We start from the raw sequence: 25228 nt of genomic DNA, 5'->3' as shown, positions 1-25228 counted from the left end.
TACTGCCTGTCGCACCTCCAACACTTCTGGTGTTTCGGGTGTCCATGGGCGGCAGTGATCACTTACCATCAGGCGACCTGTCTGATCGTTTGCCTTTTATTCCACAAAAAAACGCCACCAGTTGACCTGTCATATCTCACTCAAGACTGTGTGCGGAGGACGGAACGCGCCTCTTTCATATATTTGATCGCCATTGTCAGAGGTGTGGTCTGACTCTAGATACTCGTACCTACATAGTAGAATATTTTGTGACCAAAGTGTCCCAATTTCCAAGTTTAACTATACAAAAACGCAAATTGCTGTAATGGTATGGTAAAACTAAAAAAACCGGCCAAGAGCGTGTCGGGCCACGCTCAATGTAGGGTTCCGTAGTTTTCCGTATTTTTCTCAAAAACTACTGAACCTATCAAGTTCAAAACAATTTTCCTAGAAAGTCTTTATAAAGTTCTACTTTTCTGATTTTTTTTCATATTTTTTAAACATATGGTTCAAAAGTTAGAGGGGGGGGGGGACGAAAATATGAATATTATCAAAAAACGATCTTAGTAAACCCTTATTCATTTTTAAATACCTATCCAACAATATATCACACGTTGGGGTTGGAATGAAAAAAAAATCAGCCCCCATGTAGGGGGGTACCCTAATAAAACATTTTTTTCCATTTTTTATTTTTGCACTTTGTTGGCGTGATTGATATACATATTGGTACCAAATTTCAGCTTTCTAGTGCTTACGGTTACTGAGATTATCCGCGGACGGACGGACGGACGGACAGACAGACATGGCGAAACTATAAGGGTTCCTAGTTGACTACGGAACCCTAAAAAGCTGTCTAAAACCAGTACAATTGAGAATTGTCCGCTAATGGCGTCTGATCGCAAATCATTTTTACGATCAACGCCTCTCTATCTCAATCTATTTCACAGAGCACACTCTAGATAGAGCATCTTGTGTTATGTGTTACCTCACAGTCACCAGCGTCACGTCACTGTCACTACGTATACCTATTTATGGAAATAATAGTCGGGAATGTCGTCATGTAGGTATCTATGGAAATGATGTAATCCTGTTATCCCTCATTAGTCATGCATCTATAGAACTTGTTAAAGCCGAACGTATAAAAAATTCGAGCGCTTTGAGTTTCATTCAAAACGAAATTAAAAGATCATGGTGAATTACTATTTTTTAAAAGAACAATACTTGATGAATTCCTGGTATAAAAAAATGAAATTAATTTAATGTATAATTTTGACCCTAAGGCCGTTTTCACATTATCCGATCCGATATCGGATGTCGGAAGGATTTCAATGGAAAAAATCCAAGATGGCGCCTGTAATGTATGGGATGTCGGTCCGACATCCGATATCGGATCAGATAATGTGAAAACGCACTAACTGAAATTATGATTATCATTTAATTGTAATATTTAATATCTACTTATAGCATAATTTAAGCCTAGTTTTAAATGCATGTTACTGTTTGTAATAGGACTTGTAAAAATATACTTATATTTTTTAAATTTTACCAATAAAGATCTAAAATCTGAAAGAAAAGATCTAAGTGAACCTAGTGGGCGGGATTAACTACTCGTTTGCAATTGAATTACCTATAGCAGAATTTTCATGGCTTGTGCTTAATGATAAAAAGAAATTAAAAAGTCGGTGCCATGATCGAAAAAATATAGTAAATTTTGGACATTAGGAGCCTCACGAGGATCTTAGGATGTTAGTTTGTGGGTTTGCGGTGTCTATGTGTGGAAGTCTATAATTGATACCTATCCGTATTGAGGTCCGCGCGTGAGTTCAAGTTCGATCGTTCAAGGTTACGGTTTAGAAAGGTCTGTTCACCAATACAAGCGAAATATTTATTTATTTGAACTATTATCATTTTTTTTCCTGGAAAACTTTTTTATACCTACTAACTAGTTTTATTGTGTCCTAAGTGAAAATTTATTTATTATACATACATACATACAATCACGCCTGTATCCCATAAAGGGGTAGGCAGAACACATGAAACTACTAAAGCTTCAGTGCCACTATTATTTATTATTATTATTTATTGTTTATTCATTTATACATATAAAGACTATATTGCCTGATTCATAATCTATAATATATAGCTGGACAAATCTCGACTGGGGGGGCAATTGTAACTAATCCCTCTTTTCCATTAAATATTTCACTATGATGTTGAGTTCTACATGTATCCACTGAACACGCCTACTATATATAACCGTTGGACACTTTATTTAATAATGCAAGCATTGTAAATCATGCAAAAAAATGGACCAGTTGCTTCCCAGTCGAGATTTGCCCCGATGTACCTTAGCTTCTTTGACTTGCAAGCAACTAGGAGGACAACAGGCAATACAATGCTATAGCTACTTTATCGCGTAGCTGCCACTGCCCCGCAGGGTCACCGCTCACCGCCCACGCGTCGCCTTGCCGGCTCTTTTATAGTAAAATTCGCGGATTATGCTAATAAACGAATTAAGACTTATTAGCAAATAGGAAGCAAGTCTTCCGGTCCGATGACACTGGCCGGCAGCATTGTTTATATGGGAGTTGAAGAACCTTGAGATTTTGCGATGGATTCCCTTATATGCGGAATTAAGTACATAATGAAATAGCTATGAGATAGGTAAACTTTATCCTGTTTTAAATATTAACTCATTGAATAACTTTGTCAGAAGTTTAATGGAAAATTATAGGAAAGAGAAATAGGCAGATGAGATAACATTAAAATACGTTGCGTCTTGCATCTAGTCTCTATAGAGTATGTATACCTATAGATGTGCTGCATAGCTGCATTAAAGTGCAAGCATGTTCATAGTAGATAAGGGTCTGCTCTGCAGAGAACCCAAAAAACTACGGTAGGTTATAACTATTAGAACAAATACCGAGGAGCACAGTATAACAATGTTCAGTAACATATACATTACATCACCCGTACTGGAAAGACATTAGTAGGTACTACATGTCCCGTAAAATTAACAATGTTAAGTAAGACGTATTTGGACAGTGGCAGGTAACGCCATATATTCAAGAATGCATGAACTTAAAAAGAAAACAATGACCTATCAAAAGGTTCCGAACATAATTCAAAACATTTCGCCGTTTTTTATCTCCATATACGATCCATCTACCACCCATTGTCTGACTAAGCCCCTAAATAAGAGCTTCCGAAGCATTGTTTACAAATTCGCGATGTTTATACTTACTTCCGATTCCGTGGGAATCTCCACTGTTATCATCAAATACTGACCCGCCCAATAAATACATAAAACCAGTCTAAGGACAAGTCTACATTCATAGAAGTTGTTAAATATCTCGGGGTCAAGATACGCAAGATACACAAAATATTTTGTGAATAATTCCGATTTTGCGGATTTTCGAGTTTGCGTGGGGGCGACCTTGCTCTGACCTATAAAAACTATATGCTCCCGCAAAAAAACTAACACAACAACAAGAAGTATCGGAAGAAAATGGCGGCTCTGAGAGTGCTTTTTGCCGTTGCCCTTGTGGGCTTCTTCGGGCCGGCCCTTACTCAAGGTTACTCACTGACTTGTTACTTACAAACCTACATAATTTTCATTGCTTAACGTGTACAGTGCCTTACATGGGCACTGCTCACTCTGCTCTGACTTTGTAGTGACAAGTGTGGCTGTGTCTTTATATTTTTATTGCACATGTCGAGATATATTTTTACTGCATTTTAACGTTTCTTGTCACACATCCTTAACCTCCTTAACATCCTTATCGAAGATGGTGGAGAGTTGGCTTGGGCCAATTTAGTCAAACGTTTGAGATTGTACCTTTGGTGAATTCAAGATCGCATTTATGGTCACTGAGTGGAGCGTCCGTTTATGGTTTGTAAGCGATGGTAATACCAGACAAACTTATCTAAACAGACTAATCAAATTCGGTGTATGATTACCCCTTGTTCTACTTTTGCCTGTGGGCTTAGGCGAGCCATATAATAAACATGTTCGATAGTATCGACCTGCCGTGACTTCGCGATAAATTTCGCTCACCGATTAGCACCGTTATTTTATTGTTCATAATAGGACCCTTAGTGTAACACTTTTTAAATTACAGACGCTGAAAGTGGGGCGGCGTCTTTGGTGCGAGAACCACGCGGGCATAAGAAGAGGTTATGTAGAAAATATGGGATTTGTGGACAGCAGGGTTTCGGAGGGCACCAAGGGTTCCAGCAAGGGTTTCAACAGGGCTATCCACCGGCGATTAATATTGGTATCAGCCAGTCTCAGTCCTCAGCGAGCGCTGGAGGGGGTGGTTACAGTAATGGGTACTATCCTAACAATCATCAATACAATGGTCATCAGCCGGGATACGGTGGATACCAGGGGGGATACGGAGGTTATGGAGGCTACGGAGGTTTCGGAGGTCCTCAAGGATTCGGAAGACCAGGCTTCAATAACGGACAAGGCGGTTTTAACAACCAGTTCAATGGGAACTACTATGGGCCAGGAGCCGGCAATGGGTTCGGATTCCCTGGACAGGGGGGGTACTACGACGAGGCTCACGATGAGGGTCACATGATGAAGGTCTGAGTCCGCAGGAGCAGAATGACCAGGCGCTCTTTGGTGATGATCACGGCCGCCCAGGTGGTCCTCATGGTCGACCAGATGGCCCTCATGGACAAGAACATGATTATGCTGTTTCCGGTTCCTTTGCCTTTGCTGGTCGTAAAAATAATTAAGTAGTCAAATTATTTTGTTAAATATTTATTGTTAAGAAAAGTTATTAAGCGCCCATCTGTGATAATGATAAGATAAACGATTTACCATGACATGATAATCGATGACGACGATAAAATAAAAATAAATCGTATAACTAAGAGTTTGTTTTTTTATTTGCACTGTCACCTACTATCACTTTAGTGCATATAGAAATGTGTCGCTTAGGTACGGATAATATGGATACAAATACCCACCTGATCAACTCGTAATGGAGTTGGTGACAACTGGTGATGGAGTATATGGGGTATTTTTCTGTTTTATACCCAGTGCCTGCAGGTAAAATGTTATCCTATCTCCATATTTCAGCAATTTAAAACAACGTCTAACGTACACTCGGTCAGAAAAATCGCATAACATAACTTTCAAATCTTCACCCCAGCTGACCCCCGATTCGCAAACGGCCAATTAAGTGCTGCTCCCAAAAACGATTGCAATCAATGCAAACCCATCTTATTTTACCGGTCCGTATATTTACGATACATTTGCACATTGGCAATTTGTAAATCTTATTGCAAAGATGTAAGATTCAAAGATGTTCAGTAGAGGGTTTTAGTAGACAAAGGAGATAGTGAAATAGTGGGGGGCTTTCTTTGTATAAAAAGCTAGGGATGCGAGAGAGCATCATCCAGTGTTGGAGAAAGGTGTGAGCTCTCTAGTAACAATCAGCTGAGATCTATAATGGCGTCTAAGGTGGTTGTTTTCTTTGCGGCGTTGGCGGCCTGCGGTGCCGTGCCAGTCATTATTGATGGTAAGCTATCATACTTATTAGTTATTTGGGTGGAACATTGCAATGCGTCATATTTTATTTTACTTTTCTCACTCATTTCCTAATTTACCGAAGGAAATTCCTGTAAAAGTATATTATTCCCTATTGAGATTGTTCGAAAATTGAAGCTTTTAATGACCCTGTAATCTGTATACCTACCGAGTTTTTGGAATATCAAATGATTTTAATTCCTGGTCAAAATACACCTATTCCCACATGCAAAAATTAAATGCTTAGTTTTATATAGGTACTCATAGGATCATTTTCTTGAATTCTGGCTAGGGACTGGATTAGAAATCTTTTTTTTTTCTATGAATAGGCAGACGTTTGACCACGATCAGATGGTAAGTGATGATGATACGGTCTACGGTGGAGCACGCTTACCTATGAGATACCTATTTACTCTTGCTTTAAAGATACCTAGATTGTATTCATGCGGAAACACAGACTCAGGCAGGGCATTCCATTATAAAATAGAAGCATGACCACACTTCCAAAACCCATGATGACACTCCCAAAACACTTCAGTCTTTATAATAATCATTATTAAGGTTTTAGTTTAATACTCTACCTGGTAAAGGCCTAAGTTTTGTAGCGAGTATATATTATTTTCTCCTTCCAGACGAATACGTCCCCGGAGTAATAATGCGCATCGGCCGCTCCCCCAACGTGGCCTTCGGTTTCGGCAGCGGCTTCAGCAGCAACATCGGCGGCATCAGCCACTCCACCGGCATGGGCTCCTCCTTCCAGAGCGGCGATGCCCAAGCCTACGGCGCTGGCATGGGAAGCAACGGCAACTATGCTAGCGGTGTGGGTATGGCCAGCGCTGGACCGTCTTATCCCGTCTACCAACAACAACCCTACGGACTACGAAACAACTTCGGCTCAGCTGTATCTTCCGCTCAAACTCAAAATGGATTCAGATACGGAGCCGCCCAGAACAACCCTCGTTACCAATCCGCTGTGGCTTCCGCCCAGAACTTGAGAGGTTACAACAACGATTTCGGGTCAGCGGTAGCAGCTTCCCAGTACTCTGGAAACTACGGGACAGCTATGTCTGCGGCTCAGAACCATGGGTTGGGACACTTTGGGTCTGCTGTGTCTGCTGCTGAGAACAACGGGCACTACAGAGCTAGCACCGCACAAGCTATGCAGCACCATGGAGGGGCTGTCCAACACAGTGGCGCCTCCAGCGTCAATGCGCCAGGACTACAGGCGGCCCAGTCACATGCCGTTAATAGCGGCTTCTACTAATTAGGAATAAGGAATTGTACAAAGACACTGAGACGACTTTTTCAACTTGTCTCAGTGTCTTTTGAATGAGTGTAATGAATCTCAATAAAAGTCTAGTTTTTAAATTATACAACTATTTTTATTTTACATCTAGTCTTTCCTTAGTTAAATCGTCTTCCTTAGTTAAATAGTTCCACTTACAGTCAAAGATATTAACTAGCTGGACATGTTGCTAAAGGCCTTTTATTTAATTTTGGTTAGACTTTGTTACGAACATTCTCTATGAAAACGATTTAGGTATCCTATTGTTTGGTCTTAGCGTTGTCAAAGCTTACTCCATTTATTTTACCATAAACATGGCCATTATCATTAACAGCAACTTCTTACATCACCATTTCCGAAAGAATCTTGGCTTTCAACGCCTCTCAGCCAGGGTCCGAAGTTCAAACCCTCAAAGTTAAAGGGAATATTGAAAAATGGGAGTAAAAATGGATTGAAGGTTGGAAATCCTCTCCCTGTAGTAGTATGGGTTCCAGCTAAAGCGGTACTAAAGGTTTTTTGGTACAAATCTGAAGGATTAGTATCAATTCTTCCGAAATTCTCTCTCTGGGTTGGAAAATTGAATGTTAAATACTTCTCCACGTTTGGGTCTGATGATGATATGGCGATCACTGTGTCTCCTGATGGTGATGATCCTGAAACAAATACAGATAATGTTGTAAAATATGCTGTAAACTGAAAATACGGTCAATGGCTATGAGCTCACATTGCCAAGTTCAGTAAGATGATATTGATTAACTATATTATTTTTTAAATTTCGCCATTGGAAAAGACACCTTAATAACAATAAAAAATATAGAGTTAAGAACTCAAGTACTGATATTATTTAACATCCGGCATCAGCTATAGGAAACTCCTATTTTCATAACACGGTTAAAAATAAAAAATAAATCCTCATTTCTACAAAAAATCAATTGACGCGGTCTAAGATTTCACATTATCCGATCCGATATCGGATGTAGAACCGATAAACCGATCGATACTAATATTATAGATGGGAAAGTGTGTGTGTTTGTTTGTTTTTCCGTCTTTCACGGCAAAATGGAGCGACGAATTTACGTAATTTTTTAGGTGGAGATAATTGAAGGGATGGAAAGTGACATAGACTACTTTTAATCTAACGCGAGCGAAGCCGCGGGCAAAAGCTAGTATCCTATATATTGAAGGCGCCATATTTGACATCCTTCCGACATCCGATATCGTAGGAACACACAAAGAGGAAACCGTCGTAAGTTGAAATAGAGGAAACATGAGGAAACGTCATCGGACAATAATTAACAGAGTGGACGTGGACGCGTTGACACATTATTTACATTAACTTTAAGCAAAGAGGATCGAGTATTATAGAGAGTTACTGTCAAAGTAAAATGTGTAATCACAGTGCATAGACTGCCATCTCTTGACACAGGCTTGAAACTTTTGAACCTCAGTTTTGACATTTGGGTCATATTCTTAGCTTGATATGTTTTAAAATGTCAATTATTAATATTAGCGCCATCTAGCTGAGCGTACCCCAAAGGTGTAATGCCATCTAGGCCACCGGACCTTTTTCTGTATGGTACTGAGCTACGTTTTTTTCTTAGACTTTATCTGTCTATACGGAGTTATATATGTCTTTGACTTTAAGTTACATTAATATTACAAAATATTGACTTCTCTTTTTAGGGTTCCGTACCAAAAAAGTACAAAAGGAACCCTTATGGTGCCGCTCTGTCCGTTTGTCTGTCTATGTGTCACATTTCTAAATATTTCATTTTCCCGAAGATAATACAAAAGAAACAACAAAACAAACCTTTGAGAACAATAGGACCCGCCATCGAAGCAGAGAAACTGGCAACAACGAATAACAATTTAAGCCAAGACATGACTGCACAATTTCAAATGTTATATCCTCCCTAGCACGTACTAATATGAAGTCATAATTCATTTCACCATCTTTATATAGGCCTTACAACGCTAAATATAATGTCAGTCATTACTTAATCGTGCATTAAGAAAGGCGATGAACCCTTGAAACATCCCTAAAAAAACATTCGATTCCCGGTAGAAATCAAACCGACTTCCTAAATCCAACCTTACGGTTAAACCATAAAGATGCCAAATGCCTTGTCGGTTCTTCAGAAAAAACATAGTCCTGCTATCACTGTAATTATACTTATTAAGAATTGTATGAACGTAGGCGTTTAACTGTAAAGAGCCATAAAAATCAACACTGCGATTAGACAGCTGAACTTGAAATCGTGAATCTGTGATCATGTTTTGCGTAGAGGGCAATGACCTAATAGCTGTCTGTTTCATCATCCTCCTTGCGTTATCCTGGCATTTGTCGCGGCTCATGGGAGCCTGGGGTCCGCTGTGACAACTAACCCCAATATTTGGCGTAGGCAATAGTTTTACGAAAGCGACTGCCATCTGACTGAAGGGTAACTAGTCCAATTTGGAATTAGTCCGGTTTCCTCGCGATGTTTTCCTTCACCGAAAAGCGACTGGCAAGTATATCAAATGACATTTCGCACATAAGTTCCGAAAAACTCATAGCTTTAAACCAAAGGAACAACTTACAAAAAGATCTATCATATCGATATATCGCTGTTTTAGCAAAAGCTGTCATATCTTTGAATAAGGAATCTTGTAACAAAAGGTCAGACATTTATTTTCGTTTATAAAAAACTGTTTCAGCTACAAATCTCGTTAATCAGGATGTAATTAAGCCAAATGATGACAGATAAGCCGTGACGTGATTATTACCCTACCAGAGACCTACGCTAAGACCTAGCATATATTTTGTAAAAAAAACATGAATAATTTAATATAGGTACCTACCCTTTTCATTATGCATTTAGTTAACACCATTAAAAAGTTTTGGTCATCGTAAATGCATGTCCCCAACGTAAAAAAAAGTTAGGTCCAAAGTTCCAAGGACGACAAGAAAGAGGATATGACGCCACAATCCCCTCAAAACATTTTTCGGGTCATATGCCAAACACTCTTATAGACCGTATATCCATACTAATATTATAAATGGGAAAGTGTGTGTGTCTGTTTGTTTACCCATCTTTCACGGCCAGACGGAGCGACGAATTGACGTGATTTTTTAAGTGGAAATAGTTGAAGGGATGGAGAGTGACATAGGCTCCTTTTTGTCTCTTTCTAAAGCGTGCGAAGCCGCGGGCAAAAGCTAGTAATAAATATTTCTAATTTAAACTAGCATAGCAACAGACATTCGTCCGACTTTTGCCACACTATCATTCATCTTCAAGTACAGTTACTCCTATCTTCACACTAATCAATAAACCAAATAATTACTTTAAACAATTGCTGCAATTACTGTATTAGGAGAGCTATTACAGTTTTTACAAACACTTTTGGTTAAGACAGAACAGGAGGGGTTAATTCTCCATACAAACGCTCTCGACGTGCTCTCGATTGTTTCCTTTCTGGTTTTTGAAGATAAGGCAACGATTTATTCCATACAGATTATTATTAATTTTATCTGTGTCGGACTGTTTTTCTTTTTTTAATATTCTTATTTTAGAGCCCATCAAATTTTTTTCAAAAACGGCCTGATTGAGTACGCCGCAAAAAAAAGTGTGATGTTTAAAATTCATAACGATTAGCCAAAAAAAACAAAACAGTCCGACATAGATTTTTTATCTACTTAAATAGATTCTCAAATGTCGTTCCGACTGGTCAAGTTTTGGAGGAAACAGTCGAGAGCGGTACCCCGATTTTAAAGTGAGCTCTTTTCCATTTTAGCGTTTTCACTCCTGTTGCCTCTTAAAGTCTCACGTCGAAGTAATAGCGGAGAAATTATAGACATCACACGGCTGCATAGGAAATTGATCTGCCAAAGTTCAATAAATATTGATTAAGAACCGTTTTAAATATCATTAATGAAAACTTGTAATTTTATCTTGGTAAATATAAATCGGGGGTGATAGGAGTAGATTGCATTTGGTTGTAGTTTATCACGATGGCGAGACTTGCGTGGTTCCTCAATTTGGTTGCATTTGTGTTTGTTACTGTTAATGCAGGTGAGTTTATATTATTTGCATGTAGGTTCTGCAGGTACCTAATACCTATAGGTATATATAGTATAAACCCTTACTATATGTATATATATAGCAGCCATTCTCAAAGTGTGCTCCGCGGAGCCCTAGGGCTCCGCAAAACCTCTTTGGGGGCTCCGTGTGAATTTTGGTTGACTGATATGCGACTTCAACTCTCTTCCATATACAACTAAAGATTCCCCAATTGTAAAAATAAAAACAGTTCCATGTAATACCTCACATTTAGAATCTAATCTAGTGATTACATTTTACTATTATGATTAAGACTTATTAAACCTAACCACAAAATTAAAATTTTGAAAAAAACCCCGACCGCGACATACTCGACCGATTTTCATGAAACATGGCTAAGAACACTCCCGACTTACTCAGCTTTTAGACAAAAAAAAACTAAATCCAAATCGGTTCATCGGTTCGGGAGCTACGATGCCGCAGACAGACACACACACAGACAGACAGACACGTTAAACTTATAACACCCCGCCGATTTTTTTTATTTATTTAATTTGAGGGTTCCGTCAGACAATTTGCTTTACAAAAGGGTTCCATGGGAAAATAAGTTTGAGAACCGCTGGTATATAGGATCCGTAAATGTGGCACATTTTTAATGAAATGTCAAGTTTCCAGGACTCCCTCTACTTATTTTTACACGTTTCTGGTTACATAAATAATAAATTGTTTTGATACGATCCTAAGAAAACACATACGTAAATAAAAAACTAATTTTACTTTTAAACAGCACTTATGTACACCTTTAATCTGCTCACCTCTTCTTATTTTTCATCAATTTCCTCTTCTTGTCGTAATCAAGTCATTTCATGCAAGTCGTAATGCAGTATTTCAGTACTTACCACGTTTAACACCCCTTCCAAACGCGAGGAACGCGATTCACTCAACGCAATTCTTTTTCATTAGGTACCTTGTCTTCTTTCAGGTGAAACCACCATCGACTTCAGACCTGAACGCCAATCAGACCCAAAAATATTTGGCGTCGCCTCCATCGCAAGAGTCACCTCTAGAAACGGTCGTATATCCACCTCAGGAGGCGTCCACTTTTATCCTGGACCTGGCCCCAACACAGCCAAAGAGTTCTACAAGCTCTACAACCCTGCCACATCACTCAAAGCAATCAATGGCAAATATGGAAGCAGTATTCAAATTCACCCAGGCGCTTTAGGCGTTTCTTCCGCTCTTACCTCTTCTATTGGGCCTGCTTATTGGCCTATGGACTGGAGGCAATGGCAGTGGCCGATGCAGAACCAGTATCTGTTTGAAGACCCGTGGAGGGTGAAGGAGTTACCAGAAGCAAAAATGAGAGAGTTTGTGTATCCTAGTTTTAACCCGTTCTTTAATTTTTGGCGATGATTAAATTAGTCTGTCTACATTTTATCGTTTTATTTTGCTTTTTATGTGATAGTTGGATTTTTAGATTATGATATTACGTTTTTGTTTTTCAAGATGTACAAGTATTTCTAATCATCAACCTGCTTTAGAACTTTCAGAAGTCAAGTGTTCATAAATGGTAGTTACATTATAGTGCCATTAGTGCCACTTTCTCGAGTGAAATGGGCCCCCTAAATTGTAAGGATGCGTATACAATACCATTTCTTATATGTTATTTTTCCCATGACACTGAAATCCATTGTAAATAGCAATTGCAAAAAAGTTATTTTAAACGGATTGCAGAGTCCATGAATTTATATTGGTCCTTCGTGCCAGATAAAGAAAGGAACTTTTCAGAAAATGCACATATTTCTATAAAGGCAATCTATTAACCAAGTATTTCAAACTATAATACATACCGTTAGTCAGTTCGAAGAAATTTTAGCATTTGTCATGACATATGTATTTTAGCAATTTGTTTGACATGACAATAAAAACGCTAAAAATAGTGTATACCTACCGTGATTTCAATTATGCGAATCCGTCTAATGATATATGCGCATGTAGTTACGCTCTCTCGGAGGGTTTCCACGGAAGACCAGCGTCGAGATCCTTAAGTGGTATCTTGACATTAAGCTGAGTGGAGACCCTTTCAGTGACGCTTAACAATAAATTAGTACTGTCTATGTAATTCCTAAATTTAAGCGTTTTCTGAATACATTTCTTCTATTCTATTCTATTCTATTAATTTAATTTAAACGAATGGTTGTAATAAAAGTTTTTGTCAGTCTAAGTACCTAGTTTACTAGAGTCCGTCTAAATTAACTCTGCGCGTTTTATAAATAAATAAAATGGTTATACCATTGATGTATATATTTAGTCTAAGGGTTATACATATTTACATATATTAATTATGGGATATATTTATTATACACAGTTACCTACACACTATTTTTGCTAATTAATGTATACATTTAGTTTAGTAAACATATTTACGACATAATCACGGTGACATAGTTAGCACATCTTTGAACTCTGAAGGTTGTGGCGTGTGGTTTTGCTAAATACATAATCATTGTAAACATGCGTGTTAATTACGAAGTTACGAACATGCCATTCCTATTACATATTTACATCTGCACAGATTTATCACAAGATTTAACCCTGTACGGCCAGGCAAAAAGAGTCGTTACCTGTCTGCTCGTTTGCCTCCTATTCCATGAAAAAAAAAAAAAAAAAAGAGTAGACAATAATAGGGCCGCCACCGTCTACGTAAAACGCTTTGAATGTGGCACTGGCAGCTATTGATATTGAGTCACTCTTGTTACATGAGTGACTCAATATCAATAGCTGCCAATACGTAACAATAATAATTATTTACGTAGACGGTGGTTTTTCATACAAGAGTCTTGTATGAGAAAAAAAATGTTCATTTCTACTTTTTTTTGCCTACCTGTAATTTGCTATGTAACTAAATAAGGGTAGGTACATAAAAAAGAGGAAGAGAGAGTTAGAAATAGAACTGATTTGCTTATACATATAAGCCTTTTTTTCCAATTTTTTTTCAAAATTCTTAACCTTAATATCTAGGACTAGTGTCTATAGGTGAAGGCCAAAGGCCGAGCTCCGCGTAGGGCCGAAGACTAGAAGTCCCGGGGTTAAGATTAAGCTTGAGCTTGATACCAATCTGACTCGATATTATAGTACGGAGATGACTATATAAGTAGTAGGTACATGAACTCTGATAAAAGATAGATAGATAGATAAATCATTTATTTGGCAAACTGCAAACACACACAATATACAGATTAAAGGAGACACAAATTAATCGCAACATAATAAAAAGAGACAGCAATAAAATGAATAAAAGACAGAAAAAAACAAACAATAGTAAAAAATTAAAGTACAGAATACAACTGTGTGCGTTGCAGCAGGACAAAAGGGTCTCGGCTCAGTGATACGCTTCGCTCTTTCGACCAAAGCACTGATTTTCTGCCGGAACCTAGGTCACATCAGAGTATAATTATATTTAAGTTTTATTGCCAACGTTAATTCGTAAACAAATGTAAACAAATGTATAGTGTATAGTGTAAGTGTTATGTTATGTAAAACAACTCAACTAAATTATATCGAATTGGAAGAAAAGTATAGCCATCGATAAAAAATATATACAAAATGAAATTAAAATAATTAATGATTTTATTTAAGACAAAGAGAGACAGTATCGGTACATAGTTTATGTCACAAGCCTTTTATAAAATGCGTGTATGTGTAATATAAGCGGGTCGCAGTGTAGGCTGCGCGGGAGTGGATTGGAAATCGCCCACTCGCGAACCTTATGCAACATGGCGGCCATTCTGCAAATATTATGCAAATTTGCATTGACCTTCCTATAAAATACGGAACCCTAAAAAACGAGTGTTTTCAATATTTTCACGAAAATTTAACTTCGATTTCAAACCCTCTTACGCCGTGGCTTGCGTGGGCGACGGTCAATGCGACGCATACGAAATCAAACCTTATCGATATGGAAGTATGAGACGCGACGGCGACCGTCGTCCACGCAAGACACGGCGTTACTTATTACAGATGCAGCGAGCGAGGAGTGTTCAATGTCAACAATAAGCAACACACATACCTTCCATATGCAACGGAAGCAACTCACCATTAGGGTGTATTCCTAATAGTTTCCCACCGATAGACAGTCTCTTCTGTCTTTGTTTTCACTTTTATTGTACTTGCATTAAGTGCACTAATTGAACCTGTAAGTATCGTGCCGAGAGACTGCCGAGTGATGCCGACATCAGAAAAAATAGCACCACAAACCACATCTTGTCTCGTGGGTGTTGTATAAGGCAATTAAGGGAAAACTGGCAGCATATATTCACCACTCGTATCCTTACTCACGAGACCTTGCACGCTGCCGCCACAAAAAATAAAACCTGTAATTAAGTATCCAAAATTTCTCCCTCTTGTAGTTAAAACATAGAAGAATACGTTGATTTCATGCTTATACTTATTCTTGTTTTAGACAGAAGCATTCATCACCTCTGGGACTCAGGAGGTTAAGCAATAATAAAATTGTTATCGCTGCAGAATTGACCACCGACGTCGTCGACCGACTCGGTGACATCTCACCCGCAGTGCGCTAGCGGCACTCTAACCTGTCACTTTGATAAAAACGCACTGGCCACTAACAAAATAAATACACAGCGTACTGGCCACTAAAAACTACAACGTACTGGCCACTTAAAAAAGTACGCACTGGCTAAATAGCGCGCTGTCAAAGTTTAAAAAGTAAAAACCATAGCCATGAGAGTCTTGTTGATTTTTTTGGTGGTGTTAGCGGCGGTGGTGGCGGCACCGCAGAAGTCTACGTTGCAAGCAGGACCAACAGGTGAAGATTTTTCTTTATTTATTTAATCAAGTTCAAGTAACGGATAGGTATTCAAAATAAGTAAATTTATTTATTAAGCAGATAAAGTTCGTTTGTCCTTTTCTATCACACTGATTCGTCGGCAAGGGACAAACGAACTTTAATAATGGGGTAATTATTTAAACTTGTATTAAAAAGTGATTGAGCGTCTGTGAAATTAAATATTTGTAATGTAACATAATATTGCCCACTTGGTATCAAATCGTGTAAAGAATCAAATGTATTTTTTCTCTAGATCAACAATCATTACTAGTAACTGGGCTGTTGGAAGTAGTTTTTTAGGCATCACAAAAACATGACAAGTTTTTTTTATATTATATTCATTATGTACTAATCAGAAAAACTTGCTATTATAATAATCATCTACTTAACAATTAGACGCAACATCGTATGTCCTTGACCTCATCAGTTATTTAATATCTTAAACGTGTATGTATTTTTGTTATTATAAGTTGAGACATAGACACTAAACTTGTAGATGTTCATTTCTCGGTAAAGTTAATCTAAGTAAATTTATGTATATTAAATCTTCAAACGCGAATGGATGCATTTTCCTTATACGGTGCAACTGATTAGTCAGTGTTTTTGTATGTGATTAAAAATTACCGGTTCTTATATTAATCGTTTGATTTACGATTACGAAACATGTTTATGCATATGCAAGACGATACATTCAATCTCCATACATACGCTCTCGACTATTTCCTTCGTGGTTTTTAAAGATAGAGCAATGATTTTTTTCAACACAGATTATTATTATTTTTATGTGTCGGACCGTTTTGATTTTTTTGATATTTTTTATTTTTAATGACGCTAGAGCCAACGAAAAAATTCCAAAAACGGCCTTTTTCATTATGGCGCAAAAAAAGGTGTGATACTCAACATTGGTAACAATTAGCAAAAAAAAAAACTAAACGGTCAAACAGTTCATTCCGATTGATTAAGTTTTGAAGGAGGAAACAGTCGAGAGCGGAACTTCGATTTTAAAGATTTTTTCGCAATATCTTTTAACTGAGTTGTTCTTAATGGACAATTTTTTTTTTGATAAATCTAGTTATTAACACTAGTATACTTAACTAAAATTCCCAAATTGAAATGAGCCCTCCTTTCCATTTTAGCATTTTTTGCTCATGTATCGTCTTAAAAGATACATTTGAATAATGTAGGTAGTCCTTTATATTATTAAACATTTTTGTTTTAAATTATATCATTTTGCGATAGCAATAGATCATCACAGAAAATATTCTAAAACTTTTGAAACGTATGTCGGGAAAATGAAACTTGCCATGAATAAAAAAACTAAATTCCTTGAAGTGATTTTTTATAAAGTTGCAGTCAGATCAATATACAGATGTAGATCTTTCTCATTTCCACTTACATCGGCATCGGTATACTTGACAGCTTCATTCACGTAGTTTAAATTTGGTTGAATGATTGTTTCAGACACCGGAAGCCAGCCCTTCATCGAGGAAGTGGTGGTGGAGTCTGTGCTGAACGTTCGCGCCCCCGCCGGGAGACAAGCCAGGACCAACACCAAGACAGACCTGGCCCACGGCACTAAGGTGGCCCAGAAAAACTAGACTAGATTAGCTTTAAGTTACATAAAGTACAGCTAAGCTAAACCACAGTAGCCAGCAGTTGGGGTGAACGTGGGCGTTCCCGCCGGGAGACAAGCCAGGACCAACACCAAGACAGACCTGGCCCACGGCACTAAGGTGGCCCAAAAAAACTAGACTACACTTATTAGCTATAAGTTACAAATACAAAATTAAGGAGACCAGCCAAGACTAATGAACACGAAAACAGACTTGGCTCAGGAGCCTAAAGAGGCCAAAAAGAACTAGGCTCCCTTAGTTATAAGTACTATATAAATTAAAGACTATAGTAGCATGGAGACAAGCCAGGACCAACACCAAGACAGGCCTGGCACTCGGCACTAAGGTGGCCCAGAAAAACTAGACTAAATTACCTATAAGATATACGAAATACAGCTAAGGTAAACCACAGTAGCCTGTAGGTGGGTGAACGTTAAAGACCCCGCCAGGAGACAAGCCCGAAGTAACACAAAGACAGACCTGAGACGGCACTAAGGTGGCCCAGAAAAACTAGACTAGATTAGCTAAAAGTTATACAAAGTACAGCTAAGTTTGTCAAACCACAGTAACCAGCAGTTCTAGTGGACGTGAGAGTTCCCGCCGGAAGACAAACCAGGATCAACACCAAGACAGACTTGGCTCACTGCTCTAAAGTGTCCGAAAATAACTAGGCTCACGTATAAAGTAGAGTAAAATTTGTCAGACTGGGCCACAGCAGCCAGCCAGCCATGGAGGAAACAAGGCAAGAACCCACATCACTAAGACAGACTTGACGCGCGGTCCTAAGTTTTCCAAAGAAACGAATTTTTCTGACTGTTTATAGCCCGCAAAGTTTGTCTTGAAGATATTATCTGTCTCAGTATGAAAAATGTTTTAGAAATTTTAAGTTTATTTGTGAAATATGAAATGTTACATGTATGTAATGTGTTAAGCAGACGAATATGTCACAACATTTATACTACTTAAAACGGTTTATATAAGTAGGCATAGCAAGTTTTACAAGTTTCGCAAGTGTCTCATGTGAAGTCATGTGTGCCACTTTAACATCGGTTGCCTTGCGAGTTTGGTCCGACGACATATCGACATGCCTTCTCCATTACCCGCGGCATTAATGTAATTTTTTTGTGTAGGTAACCAATTCCTTGTTACAACTTCTAAATTTTAGATGTAAGGATTTACTTTTTTGTATTGAAATAAAATATTACAATACCTAATCTAAATAGTTTTAATGACGTCTAAACAAAATCTCCTAATATTATTATACTTACAAAGGCCAGCCTTTCAATCCATGCTACTTAAAAATATAGCTTGCAAGAGTACACCAACTTAAAGATTTTAAGTATTATTTTTGTTTATCTCACAGATAATGCTACCTTCTTATTTCCAGAACACGAAATGACTGATCTTTTTCTTCCTCTTGATTTTATTTCTGTTTTCTGAATCAACGAAAACAAAAACACTCACACAAATTAAGTTTAAACAAAATGGTAATGGCGCATGTTTGTCCCATTTCCATATTGGCACAATTCCTGCGCATAAGTTCGTAAAGCAGTCAAGAACGTGCTACACAATTATTCAGAAATCGTATATTCGATTGGGCTGGATTTATTGGACAAGATGTCGGATGGAAGAAGGATTATGGCGCCAACTTCGAAGCACAGTCACCAACAAATACACGGAGTCATGAAGTTAAGGCTCGGCCACACAATACATGCGCGTTTTGAGAGCGTAGGCTCCACCTACGCCAGCGAGTCGCAACCGCTATTATTGCGCTCCCGCAATAGCGGTGCGCCGGACGAACGCTGGCGTTGCGCCCAGCGGACGCCGGCGGCAACTAACGAGCGCGGATGGCGAGCGAAATTAGCGTCAAAAAAACCGGAAAAAACCAAATGTTTTTTTCCGAAGTTTTCGTTTTAATCGGTTTTTTCGGGTTTTTTAAGAAAAAAACGAATAAATTATTAAAATTAGTATTCTTTTAATCACTCTCACTCTCATCAAAAAAGGCGGTAAATTTGAAAAATATAAGGCTCACCGGCGAATTGTCTTCATAAAACGCGTGCCTTCTTAAACCTTGACGTTGGCGGAATCATCGACGAGCCTTAACACTTAAAAATGTATTAAAAATGTAAGGGCAAAGTATTAATTCCCATAGAAAATTTGGTTTTCGCGCCATATTTTAGTGCCAAGATTTGGTTGACCGTCTGTACTTCAGTCATTTTTGCTTCCATGTCGTCGGTGCAGCGCGTTTGTAGGTGCAAATTCACCCGAATAAAGATTAATTTTATAAAGTCGCTCTGGAAATAATCGATTTCTATCTCTGGTATGTGTCCGTCCAAACAATGACCAATTTCTTTCATATTTGATCGTTTTTTTTTAATAAGAGCCGAAAGTTTCGCGGTTTTTTTCTATAAATTTCTGAAAAAAACCAAAGGAAATGGAAAAAAACGGGAATTTTCCGGGTTTTTTTTCATCGCGAAGCGGAATGCGCGCAGATTGCGAGCAGAACGCCAGCGTTCGTCCGGCGCACCGCTATCATTGCGCTTCGCTAACGCTACGTTATCAAAACGCTTTATGTGTGGCGGAGGCTTTAAGCAATGCTCGTACAATCGGTTGCAGAGAAACTGTACCCCAAAAAATTTGCATGCAAAGGTGCTAAACTTTCATAGTTAAGTACAAGTATTTAATAGGTAACCTTAGTCCCTTATCGCAGCAATTCCGGAATTTCCTGATTACGATCTTATAGGTTCACTGGACTAAGTTAGAGGCAATTTAAATAATGGGTTTATATATTTTGCCTGACTTGCAGGAAATAAAACAATCCTGTGGCTAATCTGCAAACTGATTATCCTATCACAGCACAATCTCTCAATAGTCCCAGAACGTGTGGCGATTTGGCTAATTCTTAGAACCACGGCTAACCGTATTCAGATGTCGCGCCGAAATAAGTAATTATTGATGTTGTTTCTCGAACAAAAACGTAGTAAGTTGTAAGGGGCTTGTATGTAGTTGTGACCTTTTGGAGTGGGTATGTGGTATGTAAACGGTGGCCCACAGCAAAAAAATATGTTAAACAGAAAATATCTACATAAAATTTCCTACAAGAAAGGTTATGTACGTTTTTTCGATAGGATCAATATATAAATGGATAATTTAGTAAGAAAATTTATTTTAATCTATTACATGCTCCGTTTTTCGTCAATACCTCGTAAACGTTAGCCCACAGCAAAAAAATATGTTAAACAGAAAATATCTACATAAAATTTCCTATAAGAAAGGTTATATAAGTTTTTTCGCTAGGATCAATTTTTTAGTTGGAAAGTATTTTTAAATAGATTACATGGGCCGTTTCTTGTTGATAACTCAAAAACGGTGGCTCACAGCCAAAAATAATGTTAGACAGAATTAATCTACATAATATTTCCTACAAGAAAGGTTATATAAGATTTTTCGCTAGGATCAATATTTTGGTGGGTACGTTTTTTTAAGCAGATTATATGGGCCGTTTTTTGTTTATAACTCGAAAACCGTGGCTCACAGCCAAAAATAATGTTACACAGAATTAATTATCATAATATTTCCTACAAGAAAGGTTCTATAAGAATTTTCACTAGGATCAATATTTTAGTTGGAAAGTATTTTTAAATAGATTTCATGGGCCGTTTTTTGTTAATAACTCGAAATCGGTGGCTCACAGCCAAAACTAATGTTTTACAGAATTAATCTTCATAATATTTCCTACAAGAAAGGTTCTATAAGATTTTTCGCTAGAATCAATATTTTAGTTGGAAAGTATTTTTAGTAAATAGATTTAAGATAATTTTTTTTAGATAAACGGTGGTCCACAGCTAAATAAAATGTTCACGAGAAAAAATCTACATAAAATTTCCTACAAGAAAGGTACCTACTATACGTTTTTTCGCTACAACCAATATTTTAGTTGGAAAGTATTTTTTAATAGATTACATGGGCCGCTTTTTGTCGATAACTCAAAAACGGTGGCTCACAGCCAAAAATAATGTTATACAGAATTAATCTACATAATATTTCCTACAAGAAAGGTTCTATAAGATTTTTCGCTAGGATCAATATTTTGGTGGGTAAGTTTTTTTAAGTAGATTACATGGGCCATTTTTTGTTAATAACTCGAAAACCGTGGCTCACAGCCAAAAATAATGTTACACAGAATTAATTATCATAATATTTCCTACAAGAAAGGTTCTATAAGATTTTTCGCTAGGATCAATATTTTAGTTGTAAAGTATTTTTAAATAGATTTCATAGGCCGTTGTTTGTAAATACCGCGTAAACGGTGGTCCACAGCTAAATAAAATGTTCACGAGAAAAAATCTACATAAAATTTCCTATAAGAAAGGTACTATACGCTTTTTCGCTAGAACCAATATTTTAGTTGGAAAGTATTTTTTAATAGATTACATGGGCCGCTTTTTGTCGATAACTCAAAAACGGTGGCTCACAGCCAAAAATAATGTTATACAGAATTAATCTACATAATATTTCCTACAAGAAAGGCTCTATAAGATTTTTCGCTAGGATCAATATTTTGGTGGGTAAGTTTTTTTAAGTAGATTACATGGGCCGTTTTTTGTTAATAACTCGAAAACCGTGGCTCACAGCCAAAAATAATGTTACACAGAATTAATTATCATAATATTTCCTACAAGAAAGGTTCTATAAGATTTTTCGCTAGGATCAATATTTTAGTTGGAAAGTATTTTTAAATAGATCACATGGGCCGTTTTTTGTTAATAACTCGAAATCGGTGGCTCACATACAAAACTAATGTTATACAGAATGAATCTTCATAATATTTCCTACAAGAAAGGTTCTATAAGATTGTCTTCGGTTACCGCGATAGTTACTCATGAAATAAAACTATGGAAACGGATTAAATCGCGTATAATGAATTTAAAATACATCCCGACGTTTCGACGTTTCGTTTCGTTGACCACGAACGCTGTAAAGAGTTCGAAACGTCGGGATGTATTTTAAATTCATTATACGCGATTTAATCCGTTTCCATAGTTTTATTTCATGAGGTTCTATAGGATTTTTCGCTAGGATCAATATTTTAGTTGGAAAGTATTTTTAAATAGATTTCATAGGCCGTTGTTTGTAAATACCGCGTAAACGGTGGTCCACAGCTAAGTAAAATTTTCACGAGAAAAAATCTACATAAAATTTCCTACAAGAAAGGTTCTATATGTTTTTTCGCTAGAACCAGGGGCGGCTCACTCCGTGATTCTATCGCCGCGCTACAAGTACATGCTGGCGGCCGCGAATTCGCGGCCTAATCAGGGGTGGCGCCCGTTCTCACGGAACGCACGTTCGCACTTTCTATTGTTAAATTACGTTGCGAGTTTTTTTAAGATTCATATGCGATGTCCACGTGTGGAATGGCTAATAATGCTTAGTTAAAAAGACATCATGAATAAAATAGGACAATCTTACACAGATCTTATTGATTAAGTCCCACGGAAAAATCCAATAAGGCTTGTGATGCTGAAGGCTTAAACAAAAATATATAAATACTGTATATATACCTAGAAAGTACACAAGACTTGAATATATAGTATAACATTTTATCTGAGAATTAATTCGTTTTAATCCATAGGCAACCCTATCATCCGACGCTGCGCACGTGCGGCTCGTTTCTTTGTTAGAATTTTGTAGGCATTTAAAAAGGCGGCATTTCGTGAACATCAAAGCAGTGGGCCTTCTGTACTTGTACTATTATATATTCTGTGCTAGAACCAATATTTTAGTTGGAAAGTATTTTTAAATAGATTTCATGGGCCGTTTTTGTAAATACCTCGTAAACGGTGGCCCACAGCTAAATAAAATGTCCACGAGAATGTCTACATAAAATTTCCTATAAGAAAGGTTACTGCAGTTATAGGTTACTACAGTTTAAATCCACATCCACATCACTTTTTTCTGAACTCATTTTGAAAGGGAAAATTGCCCCCAGCGTTTTTGGGTCGACACTATAATCAAATGATGCCTTTTGAAGAGGTAATACCCTGCAGAAAGTTTCATCCCCCTGTTACGCCCTGGGGGTGAAAAATACCCGATTAACCTCAAAACTGTTTTATTTATTTTCTCCGAAACTACAAAAGTTCCTAATTTAAAATTTTGTACAAACATTAATGGCACTGAAAGCTTTGTGTAAAAAAAATATGACCCTTCTAACCATAAAAATTCTTAAAAAAAAATTGAACAAATTTTTTAATCAACCTGTATAACAAGTTCGGCTCTTGGTACAAACACTATATTTATTTAAAATATGAACCAATTTATATTGTGCACCATACAAAAGTTTCATTAACCTAGTCCAGAAGGAACATATGAAAATATAATATGAATTGGCTCTTTGGTGCCTACTATTCTCTAACAAACTCCTACATAGAGATTTGCATTATACCGGGTGGGCCCTCTATTATTAACAAAAGCAAAAAATTACACTGTAGACCATTACTTCTTAAATTGACCCACATTTTTTTAGCCTCTTTTAAAAATTAACAGGGTGTGCAAACCGGTTAACCGGTTAACCGAAAAACCGGTTAACCGAGACTTTTTTTTACATCGGCCTCTGTTGAAAACCGGTTTTTATAGTCACTAACCGGTTAATAACCGAAACTGTATTTATTTCTTAAAATTTGGAAAATTAGGCATTATAAGGTTCAAAAATACGTAATTATTTAATGTTTTGTAATAATAAAGATTTATTCATTACTTTTCATTGACAACATTATTATCTGTAATGATTTTATTTTTAAAATTAGTCTCGAGTCTACTCAATTATACATTTTATACAATACAGTAGAGTCCGGTTAGTATATTACGACTCCGCATAGACCTAACGTCCAACCTCTTACAACGACATAAGCACAGGTATTTATTTGGTTTTCGTATGTGATAGTATTAAAGTACATAAATAGATAGATAGATAGATAAGTCATTTATTTGGCAGACTACAAACACACACAATACAATACACAATTTAAAACACACAAATTGGGCGCAACATAAAAAGAGACAGAGCAGTAAAATACAATTGAGACAGTAAAAAAAGAAAAAAACAACAACAGTAACAAAAAAGAGAAAAGAAAATACAAACTGTGTGCGTTACATCCGTTTATTACGACTCCGATTTTAACGACCAGCCGCTTTTTACGACACATTTTACACAGAATCCGTCCGTCAAGTCCGGTTGCAACGACGAGCGACAACGTTTTTAGTTTTACTAGTAAATTGAGGAAACAAAGCTACTTCCACCCAAGCACGGCCCCTTGTCTTGCCTACAACAAGTAGCAAGATTACATTGTGGCCACGTAACTTTTTGAGTATTGCTTTTAAAATTTTAACAATTTGTTCGCCTCGGGTCTAATCTTATAAGCTAAATAGAACCCAATTTGTATTTTTCGATTGCGTATAAACTAGCTACAAATGATGAGCAAGCACACATACTAAAAAGGACTTTTCTAACTAAACAAGTCACAATAAAATACGGTATTAATTAATACTATGATGATAATAATACCCTGTAAATAAACCTATTGATTGAAATGTTTTAGTAATAGAGATGTAGATATTATACTTTTAATTAAAAGAAATGAAATTCGTTTTGCATGACATCCGGTTAGTACGACGTAATATCAGCGGTCCCTTGAGCGTCGTTGTAACCGGAGTCTACCGTATATTTCAAACTATAGTTTTTAAAAGAAAGGTAAAATGGAGATCTTGGTTTTCTTACATCAATTGCTTGTATTACTAGGGGCTCTGGGAGCTGTAGACCTTCGCGACATGCCTAGAAAACGCAACTGACGAATCACATTCAAACCACACACGCCTTTTTTAGCAATTTCCGCATTTACCAAATTTCCAAAAACTGGATAAAAA

General features: G+C 37.3%; 4 protein-coding genes across 5 annotated transcripts; 3 read left to right on the top strand and 1 right to left on the bottom strand.

The window, feature by feature from the left end:
• The first annotated feature begins 3464 nt into the window (after positions 1 to 3464).
• LOC125225714 (keratin, type II cytoskeletal 2 epidermal-like) lies at positions 3465 to 4865 on the top strand. The gene is made up of 2 exons (XM_048129549.1): positions 3465 to 3554; positions 4101 to 4865. The coding sequence occupies exons 1-2, from the start codon at positions 3488 to 3490 to the stop codon at positions 4574 to 4576; spliced, it is 543 nt and encodes a 180-aa protein (XP_047985506.1). The 5' UTR covers positions 3465 to 3487; the 3' UTR covers positions 4577 to 4865.
• Positions 4866 to 5382: 517 nt separating this feature from the next.
• Positions 5383 to 6891, top strand: LOC125225726 (probable peroxisomal membrane protein PEX13). The gene is made up of 2 exons (XM_048129567.1): positions 5383 to 5513; positions 6154 to 6891. Exons 1-2 carry the CDS (start codon positions 5444 to 5446, stop codon positions 6783 to 6785), a joined length of 702 nt encoding a protein of 233 aa, XP_047985524.1. The 5' UTR covers positions 5383 to 5443; the 3' UTR covers positions 6786 to 6891.
• Positions 6892 to 7008: 117 nt separating this feature from the next.
• On the bottom strand, positions 7009 to 10641 carry LOC125225882. 2 transcript variants are annotated; one of them, XM_048129763.1, is made up of 3 exons: positions 10483 to 10641; positions 8617 to 8654; positions 7009 to 7459 (listed from the first exon to the last, which is right to left on the bottom strand). In XM_048129763.1, the coding sequence occupies exons 2-3, from the start codon at positions 8639 to 8641 to the stop codon at positions 7134 to 7136; spliced, it is 351 nt and encodes a 116-aa protein (XP_047985720.1). In that variant the 5' UTR covers positions 8642 to 8654; positions 10483 to 10641; the 3' UTR covers positions 7009 to 7133. The 2 variants fall into 2 exon arrangements, with proteins under 2 accessions (XP_047985720.1, XP_047985719.1); XM_048129762.1 differs by lacking the exon at positions 10483 to 10641 and having other exon boundaries at positions 8617 to 8698.
• A 150-nt stretch (positions 10642 to 10791) lies between these two features.
• LOC125225868 lies at positions 10792 to 12296 on the top strand. The gene is made up of 2 exons (XM_048129744.1): positions 10792 to 10858; positions 11829 to 12296. The coding sequence occupies exons 1-2, from the start codon at positions 10798 to 10800 to the stop codon at positions 12257 to 12259; spliced, it is 492 nt and encodes a 163-aa protein (XP_047985701.1). The 5' UTR covers positions 10792 to 10797; the 3' UTR covers positions 12260 to 12296.
• Positions 12297 to 25228: the final 12932 nt, after the last annotated feature.

Source organism: Leguminivora glycinivorella, chromosome 4 (genome assembly GCF_023078275.1).
Source record: "Leguminivora glycinivorella isolate SPB_JAAS2020 chromosome 4, LegGlyc_1.1, whole genome shotgun sequence".
NCBI lineage: Eukaryota > Metazoa > Arthropoda > Insecta > Lepidoptera > Tortricidae > Leguminivora > Leguminivora glycinivorella.
The sequence above is the reverse complement of the archived record's forward strand: the minus strand, read 5'-3'. Positions and strand labels throughout refer to the sequence as shown.

Coding starts and splice junctions, on each gene's coding strand:
- LOC125225714 (XM_048129549.1), top strand. CDS start 3,488: ATGGCGGCTCTGAGAGTGCTTTTTGCCGTTGCCCTTGTGGGCTTCTTC. Junction 3,555..4,100: donor CGGGCCGGCCCTTACTCAAG/GTTACTCACTGA, acceptor TTTAAATTACAG/ACGCTGAAAGTGGGGCGGCG.
- LOC125225726 (XM_048129567.1), top strand. CDS start 5,444: ATGGCGTCTAAGGTGGTTGTTTTCTTTGCGGCGTTGGCGGCCTGCGGT. Junction 5,514..6,153: donor CGTGCCAGTCATTATTGATG/GTAAGCTATCAT, acceptor TTCTCCTTCCAG/ACGAATACGTCCCCGGAGTA.
- LOC125225882 (XM_048129762.1), bottom strand. CDS start 8,689: ATGTCTTGGCTTAAATTGTTATTCGTTGTTGCCAGTTTCTCTGCTTCG. Junction 7,460..8,616: donor GGGTCCTATTGTTCTCAAAG/GTTTGTTTTGTT, acceptor TATTTGTTTCAG/GATCATCACCATCAGGAGAC.
- LOC125225868 (XM_048129744.1), top strand. CDS start 10,798: ATGGCGAGACTTGCGTGGTTCCTCAATTTGGTTGCATTTGTGTTTGTT. Junction 10,859..11,828: donor GTTTGTTACTGTTAATGCAG/GTGAGTTTATAT, acceptor GTCTTCTTTCAG/GTGAAACCACCATCGACTTC.